Raw genomic sequence first — 14,307 nt, forward strand, 5'->3', positions numbered from 1 at the left:
CAAAAACTATGAGAAAAATGCTGAGTCAACACCCAGTACTGGGTCGACACGATTATAACAACTGTACACGGCACTGGTAGTGACCATTATGCCATTAAAGAATCTGGGTTTTTTTACGTGAAAGTAAGCCCTACTGTTTTGTTTACAACACACAACATGGTTGCTAACCAAACGCTGGCCGATCACTGGGAACCCAGATGGTCACATGGTACTTTGATGTCAGACAATTGGACACTAATGATTGATAGGATGACTGACCTCCTTCTGTGCTTCTACTTCCACGGTATCCTGCTCAATCTTTTCCATCAATATCTCCGTCTCCTTGGAGGTCTTGATCAGCTCAGGCTGCAACGCCGTCAGCTCCTCCTGCATGACAGCTACCTGGGAGGAGGCAAAGGCTAGTTTCTCTAAACCGCCCAGGTAGCGATTCTTGAGCATCAGAATCTCAGCCCGCTTCAGGTTCAGTAGCTTCTTAAAGGTCAGGATCAGCTCTAGGTAGGAGGTTGGAGTCACGTAGTTGTGGCGACGCAACTGGTCCAGAAATCTGCCCAAATAATCAGGCTGAATGCTATTACAATGCCTCTGAGCAAAATTGCAGTTAATTCCATCACAAGTCAATCATAATTCACATCCAAAGTAAATCACAAGTCAGGTCGAAGGGGATGATTAATAGTGACAAAGGCAGGTTTGTCATGGTTCATTTGAATAGTTTGCTACTTGACTTGAATCATGATTGCTGGTGATTGCCTTAAGATTGACGTATGAATTTTTGTGAAAACTTGACTTCAAGTCTGCATAACTGCAGACTTGAATGCCTTACTGGATCCTCAATGGTAGAATCTGGATAATACAGTTTTACAAGGTAAACAATTCACTATGTCTATGAATGAATAGATGTGAAACCTGCAACTGTGTAATTGACTTACGATTCTGAGAGTTTGCGTACGCTCTCATGGAAGTGTTTGCACATGAAGACACATTCTTTGCGTACATTATCATCCATGTCTTCAATTTCCTCCAGGAATGTGTTGGCAACCATCTCAAGGGCATCTTCAGGCCAGGGCTACAAACAAGCCACATGGCAAAAGGTCAACAACAGCAAATTGTTGGTAATATTTTGCACAGTAGAGGGACTCAAGATCTATATAGCACATAATTAAACTTGACATTGCTTGAAATTCCAAGTAAACAGACTGGAGTTTTTTTGGCCACAACTCAATACTCTTTGCATACGATGGTCCTCTAGTGTAAAAAATGTGCAAAATAGTGTTCTAGTGTGAGCAATGTACCTTGCTCTTCTTACAGCAAACACCTCTGGGATAAAGTTAGAAAAGAGCATGATGTCAACACACAATATGTAAACATCCATTTGTACATTTAACATAGTACCCACATAGCAAACTCTCCAATCTCCAGATAACCTGACACACACAGTGTTTCAGCTGAGAGCACCAATACCATGTCATGTGGTCCCATCTGCAACTGCTGGTCAGAATGCCCATCGGATTGGCTGTTTCAGTTTTCAATATTTGAAATACAAGCACGACTGTTTCAGTTTTGAAATGTTCCTAATATGGGAATACTCAAAAGAGTTCTGAGTTGTTTTATAAGCTATGTGTAAGTATGGAATACAGTACGATATCACAGACAAAAACAGTAGTTCCACTTTTAACATAGTCTGTTTGATAGTGACAGACGTCCTCACCTGAAACCAGTCAATAGTACAGCAGTTGATGAGTGAGGGGAACATTCTGAGACGATTACGGAACGTGTCTCCGATTGGACTCATAGCCAACACCACATGCAGGTTCTTGCGGACTTTCTCTATGAAGAAGTTGTACATGGCCAGCGGAGTGGCTTCAATCTTCCTGCCCTGTTGGTTTCAAATAAGGATGTGAGGATTTAAAAGTTACTGTCAGAAAAATCAATATCATTTGCCAAAATATGAAAAATCATTGCTGTCCATTTCAACAAGACATCTAGCAGGGTTCCCAGCACTTTATGAAAACTAAATTCCTTGAGTTTTCCTTGATATATTTCCCAGAGAAATTTCAAAATTCCATGAGACATATTTTCAATTTAACACTGTTGCTGGGAAGGTGAGAGGTGGTTGCAACTTAGGGAGCACGGCAAATACAATGACGCAGGAAAGCCTTTGAAAGGCCTGAACTTGGCCGCGGCCTCTCGGCCACCTAATCCTTACTTTGTGTGTCTAAATCATCCAACAAAAGGTAACCTGGCAATCATTAAAGCCGGGCGTCTGACCGTCCTGGCCAAGCCCCAGCCCATCTCAGGACCTTTGTTGGAGGTGTATTGTTCACTAAATGGGATTTAACACATGGAAATTTCTTTGAGGGGCGGACAGTCTTATCGTGAAGGAGACAAGGAATGCAGAACAATAAAGCTAGGCTTTCTGAAGGCCTTTCTGAAGGGTTCGTACAAAATAGGATGGGGGTTTATTAATTTGTTTTCATGCTACACGAGTATTCCTGATATTTAAAGACCTGTAAAATGTAATGGCCATGGGTATATTAGGCCTCTAGATCGTTTTTGTTAGATAAAAGAAAAACCGGACATAAATCGTATATAATTTATTCTGTGTCTCTGTACTGAGGGGGCCCGTAAATAATAGACTGGGGGATTTATTCTTTATTATTTAATATTTTTTTCAGACACAGTTTTCTACGAGGAGAGAGAAACAAATATACTTCATAAATGTTACTGGTTTGGAACATGTTAGACCCGTTTTCTTGGGGCTAATTACAGGTTGTATTACAGTTTGGACCAAGAGAGGAATACATTTTTTCCTAGGAGTAAAATAATTAGTGTCTTTCAAATAAATTTCTTCTCAGAAGAGCTTCCAGTCAATGATTGACAGCCGACTTGCATCTGTATTACAATGTATCTTTTTCGGAGATAAGTGGGCCAGGAAATTCTTTGAGTTGGCGCTTTCGGATAAGGCCTGTGAGAACATCTGTGCTGAACGACGACACAAGTTAACAACTAATGACAATGAAGAATTTTTAAACTGAACTTCAGGATTGGATGACGATCTTGTCACTGGGGCATTGGGCGGCACTTAGTTGGGTTTGCAGATTAGCTGTGCAGGGATGATTGTACTGGCATCACAATTGATGGCAGGTGGTGATTGTAGTTGACATCACAGAAACGTGGAGGGTTTATTCAGACGTGGCCTCCGTTTTATCAGAAAACGAAAGGCCTGTTGTTTTTTAACTTTGAACTGCTTCACTGGATACTGGAATTCAGACCACATTCTCGAAAACTTCGGACCATACGGTGCAATTATATTGCAAGCATGCAGGGAAATCTTGAACACGATGAGAATAGCGGCCAGCTAGCTGCCGCCGATCTGTTTCCCCCCCGATTTTACCGAGCTACATGCACTATATTTATTCGAAAAGACATAATTTCATAAAGGCAGGTTGCTCGAGTCCCAAATGTCAACCATGAAAATCAAAGACGCCCTACAAGACAGCTGGGTATTCTTTTGTTATACTGGAATGCGCCCAGCTGGCTCACACACAAAAGGAAGCTGATCTATCAGCCAAGTCTGGGCCAGCAAGGGGAGTGGCTTGTCGTCTATTCATAGGGTCTGTGTCTATTGTCATTGGATGGGGATTAAAAAGGCCGTGGGGCTGAGGCTTAGCTTCGCCATGTCTCGGCCTTTCAAAGGCTTTCCTGCGTCAGGGTATTCGCCGTGCTCCCTTAGATACTGTCAATACACAGGGCAACTTATTAACAAGCGATGGCCTCCATTCTCCCCCTATAGCCATCCTTTCAGTCAGTCAATGGACACAACTTGGACACATGGCACAAGACACACATAGACTAAACTAGTGGAAACCTTTCCTTTCGGGGCCACTGTCACATTCCCAGGGTTTTCCCTGATTTATGGGGTTCCCCTAATTCCCTGAGCTTCCAGAGTAGCTGTGAACCCTGTCTGCTGTCTTTTTATGAGCCATACACAAAGCACATTGCCTGCAATGCACCTAATTTACGTCCAGGAATGTAGGATGCAAAGTATTATTGAGTCAATCACAAGTCAAATCATGAGTCAGATCACAAGTAACAGGGAACGACTAAAGTCAACGATAATGCCTTCGTCAAGATTCTTTAGATAAGCTTGTGACTTGTCTTGAGACTGGATGACTTATGATAGACTCGTGATTGATTAGTGCTGACTTGAAATGAATTGCGAAAACTTGATTACACCTGTCACTATGTGCAAACGCTATACTGGACTCAGTGCATGAATGGTGGATGAAGCTTTCTTTTACGAGAGATCCTTGGGAAGAACATACCGACCATTGGTTCACGCGCACATGGCACAAGGTATGCACAAAAGCAATTCGTAAATGAATGTGTACAAATTTGTAGCGTCTTCGTGTGAACGCCACGGCACCAATTTCTCAGGTGCCTTTCCCATTGTGATTTCAGTGGTCCTTCCCAACGCTCTCTTTGTTGCCCCTGAGGGGGTACATGTGCACAGAGTCTATACCACTGTAACAGCAAAGGGTCATACTGCTCAAACCTGAATGCACCCTTACCTCAATCCGAGCTACTTGCTGCATCTTCTCAATCACCTCAGCTTTCTCATCAGCAGGGAACAGATTGGGTACATCGCCAGTGTTCAGGATCATATTGATGTCTTCAACAAAGGACTCATCTTTGATCTGGTTGTCGCTGAAGAGGAAGACCGTTTGTTTGCCCTCGGCACCAGATTTCAGTAGCAGCTGAAAAGAGAACAGAGACATTTATTGGAGAATATTTCCATCATTTGCTAGTGAACTTTGGTGAGTGCTGTTAATGTCCAATAATTACTCAACAAGAAAAAGGATAATTGTTGCCACAACACTATGTCGAGACCAATTACCAAATTAAATTCTTCTAGTCAATAGTGACTCATGTGTACAGTCCAAGACAAATTCCATCTGTTATCAGACTCAAGATTGATGTTATTACTGATCCATTGGTATTCACCCATTCTACTGGTGAGAATGTTGAATTCATACATTAGGGCAAATCAATATTGATTGAATACATTAGTCAGCTGTAATGAATACAATTCATACAAGAAAGCAAACAAACTGAAGGAATAAGAGTCAGTTACAAATCAACCACAAGCCACATCACCAGTAACAAGGGATGAACAATGACATGGGATGCCTTTGTCATGGCGCTCATTCTAAAAGCTCGTTCTTGACTTGAGACCAGATGCCTTGTTACTGTCTTATGACTAATTTCTGACAAAATATCTTCCAGTTCAAAAATTGTTTGTCTCTCCTTCATACATATAGATAAGAATATAACAGCTCAAATCCAAGGTTGGTCAGTTACCTTTTTGATATCTTCCCTCCACTCGTTGTTGGTGTAGTTCTTAGTGATCTCAATCTGAAACAGTTCATAGTCTGCCATGAAGGTAGATAGCTTAGTAGCACTCTGACGACCACTGCCTCCAATACCTGCAGGGGAATGACAATACAATACCCCGTGTATAATGCAAGATCATAACAAGTCTTAGGATAACTTATAAGTGCAGTGATGACCACTGACTCCAATATCTTCAGGTAGGAGACCAACTTTTACAATAGTTCCCCTCCCCAAAACCACCTGTCCTATGAATTCTGTGCTAAACATTATCGTTATTCAAGAACACCTACGTGCAATTTGCCTCATATGCGCACGTTCATGTGCATTTTTTTCCAGTGATGCTGGAGATTGTGAAAACTCAGTGAAATATGGTAGTGTTCACTTTGTGTCTTTTACACGTGTAATCTACTGCTCGAACCTAACTTGTGAATACACCATACAGTTGAAAAGTAAAGTCTATCACGAGCCAATGTGGCCCATCAGCCCAGTGTTTATCTCTAGCTTCCTTAGCATGAAACGACTGAGAATATTTCTACTCCCCTGGATGGGATGCTAGTTCATCGCAGGCTACTCCCCAGCTAATGCCGGTACCCATTTATAATCCTGGATGGAGAGAGGCAAGTGGGGATGAAGTGGCTTGCCCAAGGACACAACATATGACCGGCAGCTGGATTCGAACCCTGACCCTCTGATCATGAGTCACAAACCCTATAACCACTAGGCCACACTTCCACAGGCCATACAGTGCTACCTACCATTCTGCAGGGTTTTGAGTTCAGATGACTAAAAACTAACACATTGGATTACATTGGCTATTTTAAAGGTCAAATCCCTTCTGAATGAACCTACCGATCAAGAGAGCATGTCCATTATCCTGCTTGAGGACACGACTGACTCTAGAGATATGCTCAATGGCAAACTTGAACATGACTAGACTCATAGGAGCCTTGCTGATCTGATTGTACTCTCCTAGGTAAAACTGCATGGTGCTTGTCAGCTCCTTCAAGTTGGTGACTTCATCATAAATCTTCTGATCGCTGTCAGGATTGGTGTAGTCACCAAAGAACAAACTCCTGTAGACAAAGACAGAGATCATCAGTGTTATCCATATAGTGGTTGGCTAAAGTCAAGTCAATAACAAGTCAAACATAAGTTGTGCCACAAGAAACAGGTGATGAACAACAAAAAAGAAGTTCCTTGACCTGAGGCTGGATATGATATATTTCCAAGGACTTGGCAACTTTTTAAAAAAATCAGTTTTACGAGTACAAATATGCAAGAAAAGCAAAATTTGCTAGTGCCAGGTACATACATACAAAACATTTTAAAGTACAAGTGGGTGTGTTCATCTATTCAAACCGTGGACAAAAAATTCCAGAGAACAAAAGAGAACAATATCGTCCAGGATTCCCAGCCTTTCTCCGCGAATGGGGTCGTGTACAAAACCTATGTTAGAGTACAAACAAAAGAGGGACAATAGGACGTCCACCATCGACAATGTGAACGCGCTTGTGTGCACTTGTTTGTGTGCACTTGTTTGTGCACACGTATGCAAAATATACTCAAAAACCAGTTCAACACTTCAAAGATGTAGTTTTTCTGGATATGAATTGGAAAGCTGACTTTAACAACTAGCTGGTATTCTGCTTAAGATGTCTATAATATTCAGCAGATTGTAGGTTTCTGCCCAGTCCTACTAGTGCATACATGTGCAGATTTCTCAATGGCTCTAAGGACAGTCGAAGTATGCAATGGTTATAATAATATGCTGGTAGAGGGCCAAATGATCATTTATCACACTGATGCAAAAATTCATCTTCTGTGGTTGTGGCTTCAACTTTGTGGGAAAATTACCATAAGCCTGGGCTTTCTGCATCAACCTCAAATGTCTTGTCTCTTTTGGATATATTTTCCAAGTAATCATTTTAAGACAAACTGTACCTGATGTTATCATCGATGAGTTTTCCACTCGGTGTCAGGTGACTCAGTACTTTATCAACACTCATCTTGAAATGAGACTGTGTCATCTCCTTGACTATGTCAAAGAACGTCAGTCTGCCAAAGAGGAAAAAATATGAACATAAATTAGAACAATGAAACACAATGTGATCCTCTTTATGTACTTCAAAACCGACAGTTTGAAAATCTGTTATTTTTTAGGGTTGATAAAGTTACAAAGACATTTGCTCTTTACACAGAATGCACGGACCAAAATAAGGAAGGATTTGAAAACAAAGACTCTTTGGCATTGCAACTAGATAAAATGTATGTTATTACATTGGTTTCCATTTTAGTGGCTGTAACTAGCCAGTTTATCATTTCGTTCAAACCAACTGAACAAAGGGCTTGAGGCTGAAAAATGCTACAAGATTAGATGTATGTTCAACAGACTATAGCACATTTGCAGTTAAGATTAAAAAAGGAGGCTCTTTGATAAAAGCTAAAGATGCATTCCTATGCTGTTTGAGTTTCAACTTGAAAAATAGATGTTTTTTTTGAATTGCTATTTTCCTGGCAATATAAATGCTATTCACTTTTGAATGACACATGGAACAAAAAAAAATCCTCTGATGTTTACTTATTGAATTATTTCTCGACAAAATTTGAATTATTGTCTACCAGACAATAATTCGACCCTCGCACAGCGGGTTATTTGTCTACAAAATGAGCCCTTTTTCAGAGGGCTGCAGATGCCCCAAATCGGAAAAAGTAGGTTTTTTTTTTAAAACAATCCATATAAATTGGAATTTCGTTAGGAGAAAAAGAGCACAAGATATGCATCTTTAAAGGTAAAGAACATTCCCTTTCATCATTGATGGTTAATGGAGACACCATCATACAGAAAGCTTTTACTGGGTCAAATGAGACTGATAAAGCATTGTAGGATTAATAATGATCAACAGTGTGAAAAACCATATAAAGCACTAGATCAGCAGTTAAATTACTGGGCTAAGTCCAGCAGTCCAGTGGATATTATGAAGCCTGATTTGAGATTTGTGTCCTGACAGCAACACTTCCATGAATGCAAGCAAGCAAGCATGATAATGCAAGCAATGCAAGCAAGCATGATAACTGACCTGTCCTTGTCATCCACAAGCCGATCATAGAAGACACGATAGACCTCATGAATCCAGAGACGGATGAGTTTATCTTTGTCATCCTCCTTGAGGTGTGTGTTGGGGATCAGGAGGACACCACGAATCACACGGGCAAAGTCACGCAGGTTGAAGACATAGTGAGACTTGGATGGAGTGGGCAGGAAATTACTGACTGTGGCCTTGTACACACCCAGCGTAGCCATGACCATGATCTGAGGTGGAAATACAACCAAATCTCATCTGTTTCTGGTATTGAAACATCAAGTTGAAGGGCCATTTCATGCTAGGACCTTTCCCGCATTCTCTTAAGTCATTCACTGATAGCAGTAAAGTTTTTTTTTTTAAATAGATTTTATTATATTTATTATTTTTATTATGATTAATTAAATTTTTATACAATGATTTTTTTTTAATGTTGTGATAATTTTTTTCTCCATAACTGGCTGTTGGCCGAGGATGAAGTAAATAAATAAACATGACCCATTCTTTGTACCATTACTTTAAAGCCCAGAAATCATTAAAAATGACCCCAAAAAATCATTCATGCAGGCATAATCCTGGAGTGTCCACTGAGAACATGTGAGAAAAGATGGACTTCGCAACCCAAGACATCTCAATTCGCCTGATCACAGTACAATTTTGTTTTTAATTTAGTTACTTTTTTAAAGTACTAAAAGTAAAACGGTTACCTTTCCAAGTCTGACAAAAGCTGAGTCAAATCCCTGAGCAAAGTGCCAATCAGCAATGGCCGTGAAGATCATAGTCATGGTGGCATCATCAAAGGAATCAATAGCAATGATGTTCATGTGTCTGGTGAAGCGACCAGTGATGTCATTCCGACCCCCTCCTGGTGGTCCCATAGCTGCCACGAGCAACTACAAACAAACAAACAAACAAACATGCAGAGAAGAGTTTTAGTCAAGTACAGACAAGTCAATCACTAGTCATCAGTTTCTATTCTTAGTTATAAATAAATTGTGACAAAGGCATTTATTCATTATTCATCCCGAGTACTTGTGACACAATATTATACTAAACATGAATGTTTATGAGTGCAATGGTAAGAATAATTTCATGAGGTGACAGATGGAGTGATACATTCCATGAAGTGAAGCCGAGTGGAATGGAACATTCCATCCGTCAGCGAATATAATTATTCTTTCAAATGCATTAATATGAAACATTCATTATTTGTTTTACACAACGCTGTGGAATGGAACTTATATTTTTGCGGTGCGGTCAGGCTGTGGGTTGGGACGAATAATTCAATGACACGTGATCAATAACCCACTAATCAGATGACAGGGATTTATTCAGGCGTTGTACAAAAACAAATAATGACCTAAAAAAAAACAAGATCTTTATAAGTTGATGTTGGAATGACTTATTTCCATATTAAGTGACAATTCAAAATTGACTTTGCTGACTTAATATTGAAAGCACTTATCTCGTGAGAACTAGTGAAACATGGAACAGAAGTAGTACACTTGTTGAACATTATTAGACCAGGCTTCCAACACCAGTGTCAAAGTCATGTGACTATCATGTGACATCTATCCGGTTCATAAGTGTGACGTCATTTCAACTTAAACCACGTTCACTGCACACGAAGGAGCACTGGAACCATTGGAACCCAATGAATACTCACCACATCAGTCATCTCTAGTTTGGAGGTATCCTTTCTGTCGAACCAGTGCCCATGATCCACCCACTGTCTGAGTAGCTCTATAGGAGGTTGGGCACCATACTTCTCCTTGCCTGGCATGTTGAGGTCATCCACAAAGATCACACACTTCTTGCCCATAGGAGGGCCATACACGCCTTTACGTCGTCTAAAATAGTAATGAAAAATTGGCTTAAAACAAAAGAATCACTGTATTCAATTCAATATCTAACACAGGTGTAAAACAGTGCTGTAGCCATGGAAGGGTTGGGGGAATTGCTATCTGGGCGACAAGCCATCAGCAGTCTCTATTAATTAATAATGTTTCTAGCTGTTAAGGCCCAGATATGCCTTGTTTAAAAAAATAAATTTTGGGTATGTCTGCATCCAATAACCAAGAAAACCTGCATGGTTTGTGAGATTAGAAAAGGTCCCGAAGGATGTACACGCCTGACTTGGGATCCCAATGGAGTAATAGTACTGGGTCACTGTTGTACAGATGGCACTGTGAAAGTCTGAGCTCAAATGGAGGTCAAATTTTTGGAGAAAGCTACACAAATTTGAAAAACTTGGTATCATGAAAAACAAGATTTACAATTAATTTACTGTAGTTCCATCATTTGTTATCTTTTGTACAGTTCTTATTAACTGTTATTTCTTGAGACTGGTGGAGGCATTTTTTTTTCATTTCTGAAATCTGTATTGATCCTTCCATGAAGGAATCTTCGGGATGTTGTTTTCATACACTTTTTAAATTTCAAACAGTGCCTCAGAAATTTACAGAGTTATATACAAAATGGCAAATTGATCGTTGTGATATACATACCTATCCAGTTTGGACATGATGATATCCTGTGTCTGGTTGGCTGATGTCCGTGCAGAGAAGTTGATGTTGTTGGGAATGTAACTGAAATAAAAAAATGGGGTAGTTTTGAACAGTTAATGAAAACTGCAGTGTATGTTAATGTACAATGATTAGGTGCCTGGGCTGGTGTTAAACTCAAACAAAACAAGGGTGAAATTGAAGGAAAATGAAAAATCCATTAAGAGGGTTTGAGGGTCACCGAGGGTCCCAGAGCAATGTCGGGTCTATAGTACATGGCTCTATTTGCCCAAACGCACCCCCTCAAATACACATTTCTTTTATTCGGTATAAACTTTTATAAGTATGGTAAATCCTCAGGAATTCCGTATTTCAAAAGGATTTTTTTAAATCCTGAAAACAGGATAAATCCTGACAAATTTCACCGCTGATATAATGTAACAAACTAGCTAAGATGCTGCAGATTTAAGTTAATGGAATTGTGTGACTTTTTCCTTTCAAGGAATGCTGTTTCTGTTTGTGCTTAACTTATTTCTATAGAAAACAATTTATGCATGGAGGCAAAGCTGCCATGGAAAATAAATGAGATGAAGACTGAAAGTGTTCCATAACATGATGTGAGCTGTAGACTTACTGTTCTTTGGGCAATCCCACCAGGTAGTCATTAGTGATGGCTGACTTGCCAGTCCCAGTAGGTCCAACAAAAAGCAAAGGTTTGGCATGTGTCATGTAGGTATCTAAGAAATAGATCTGACGGGCAGTGTCATTGGTTTGAATGATCAGATCGCTCACCTAGAAAAAAGAACAAGAACATACAAATAAAATACTTATTAGACCTCATTCATGTAAGAAAGCAAACCATGCTGTGCTGAATTCAGTCATTTTCCTCTTATCGGTTCATTAAATAAAAGTGACATGAATGCCTCAGAAACTTCATGTAGTTAGTAAGGTAATTAGAAAGGGGATAATAGTGTAATTGAGCACTTATAAACGTGTGGTTTAAATTGGTTAGGGGCCCAGCCATCATCCAGCTCGAGCCATTACCGGCGACCATTATCGGTTTTAAACCACAAGTTTATAACTACTCAGTCCATCAGACTATTATCCCCATTCATAATTACTTTTATGGTGAAAAAACATTAAAACGTTAAAAAGTTGACAACCTTCTTACAATTTTTGTTCTACCATTTTACGCTGCTTACTGCGCGTGTATGTGGCACTGAGCGCAGGTGATCGCGACTAGTAGACATTGCTGTTTAAACACTGAGTGATGTTTAAACAGCGGTTTAGAACCACCCACGTGACAGGCTCTCAACCAATGAAATAGGTAAACTGTCTTAGGTATTTACTAATAGTTGTTTGCATGCATATTAAGACGTATAAATGAAAAAGTTTATTAAAAGGCTCAAAGATTAGTCCCGCCAGTTAGAAAGAAAACAAAATTAAGGAAAACCCTGGTGACGGTGCTTACTTTGGCTCCTGGTGGGATCTTGAGCTTGGCTTTATCCAAGTAGTCAAGCCACTCACACCATGAACCACTGGACTGCTTGTGGAAGTAGTAATCAAAGATGGAGCCGCGCTCAGGGAACGAGTTACTCTGCAAATGGACAAGAAATATAACTTGAAGCAAATGTTGAAGGTTGATGTCGGTTGAGTCAAGATGAGTAACATTGGTTGAGTCACTGTGAGTAATGTCAGTTGAGTCAGAAGACAAGTTTGCTTAGCCCTGACAATTGTTACACATTATATTTTTTTATTCTGATAAGAAATTTGATGGTACTGGTAAGGCAGAAAATCTTGATACTCCACAAGTCCAATCAAAACACAGCTCTATTTTAGCGGGGGGGGGGGGGGTGATAATTGGGATGAAAATCAAAATTTTGGAATATGATTGCGCCCACTTCAGAGGTGATGCATTGGGTCATTTTGGAGATATTTTGTATAGGAAGTGGGTATCTAGCATGAAAAAAAAAGCCACCCCACCCCAAAAACTAAATCTTCACAGCACGCACAGTGGACAGTGGGTATTATTGCGAAATGAATGCCTTTTTTCCCATTTTAATGGCTTTGACATAGTTTATATCGAACACACCACTGAAGTCAATAAGACTTTCATAGATGAGCACATAATTGACAATTTGATATATTAAGAACATTATTAATGCACTAATATCACTAAATATCACAGACAGTCGGGGCATAGATATACATGTAAATGATTGTAGACCTAGGGGTCTTTCCACATACAAACGGTAACAAAAGTGTGACATTTAGAGGGAACCATAGACAAAGGTCGATACATGAAGTACTCTGTCATGTTTTTTCCTCTTTCTACATCCCATGTCCTAGTAAGAACATTGTCCACCAACAAGTTTGATAAATTTCTCAGGATTCCAGAAATTACAGAGGATTATCTTCAAGATTTAACGTTCATAACATGGACAGACATTTCATTTTTAAGTGTTTGGAAGCAGTAAATGAAATGCATGAATTATCCCAAATTTGTTCCTTAAGTAAAGCTATCCATTGAGGGATTGCCACTGGCCAATGTTACATTAAACCTCTACCGGTAGGTATTTTTAAACTCCAGGGATGTACATCTTCCAGACTTCATACATTTTCATAACAGGGACAGAAATTTTTCACAAATTTGTGTCCTTGTTTATATAAACATGTATCAAGTCGCATTTCAATTTCATAAATAAAATAGGTTGCTTTAGTGTTGAATGATACCAATTCTACATTGAATAAGTAATATAAATGGAACAAGAGCTGGATTAATCATAAGAATGAAAGTAGAATGATTCAAGAATGTCCATCCATGTCCGTCTTTTCATCTTAAAGATGGCATAGTAATTTCATGCATATCCATTTAATCAGCTGACTTATTTATCAATGCAATCACGAATAATACAGGAATGTCTTATACAAAACTTTCAAAAAATAGCAAAAGACCTGCTTTGAAATCCACCTCCCATGTCTCACCAAGGGGGTCAATCGCTTCTCAAAAGTGAAGGGACATACCTTGATCAGAATGCGATCACAAAGCCAAAGCCCTAACTATGTGGGGTCCGGGAAACTTTTTGAATTCTAGACGATCTGTGGTGCTATCTGAGGCAATTTTTGACAATTTAAACACATTTCTGTGAGCAAAAGATCATCTTTTAAACATTATTTGTTCGAGTTTGAAGTCATTGAATCAGCTTTTCTGAGCTTAATTTGGCTTCAATTTTCATTCGGGGACAAAAAAAGTACATGTGTGGGGGGGGACAAATGATATATCCCCCACCCACTTTAAAAATTGTTAGGAGGGGCTCTCTCCCCCCCCCCCC

At 39.6% G+C, this 14,307-nt stretch overlaps 1 protein-coding gene across 1 annotated transcript in view; it reads right to left on the reverse strand.

The window, feature by feature from the left end:
• LOC119734671 (dynein heavy chain 3, axonemal-like) overlaps positions 1-14,307 on the reverse strand; it is a gene marked incomplete in the record, with an annotated part of 84,981 nt that overhangs the window by 19,204 nt on the left and 51,470 nt on the right. The window contains 13 exon segments of the mRNA XM_038208195.1: positions 259-544; positions 927-1,063; positions 1,706-1,873; positions 4,569-4,754; positions 5,359-5,483; positions 6,241-6,464; positions 7,333-7,446; positions 8,469-8,701; positions 9,179-9,364; positions 10,138-10,321; positions 10,979-11,059; positions 11,610-11,767; positions 12,447-12,572. Coding sequence (XP_038064123.1) covers positions 259-544; positions 927-1,063; positions 1,706-1,873; positions 4,569-4,754; positions 5,359-5,483; positions 6,241-6,464; positions 7,333-7,446; positions 8,469-8,701; positions 9,179-9,364; positions 10,138-10,321; positions 10,979-11,059; positions 11,610-11,767; positions 12,447-12,572 — 2,208 coding nt within the window.

The sequence above is a fragment of the Patiria miniata genome, unplaced genomic scaffold (genome assembly GCF_015706575.1).
Source record: "Patiria miniata isolate m_02_andy unplaced genomic scaffold, ASM1570657v1 HiC_scaffold_28, whole genome shotgun sequence".
Lineage (NCBI taxonomy): Eukaryota > Metazoa > Echinodermata > Asteroidea > Valvatida > Asterinidae > Patiria > Patiria miniata.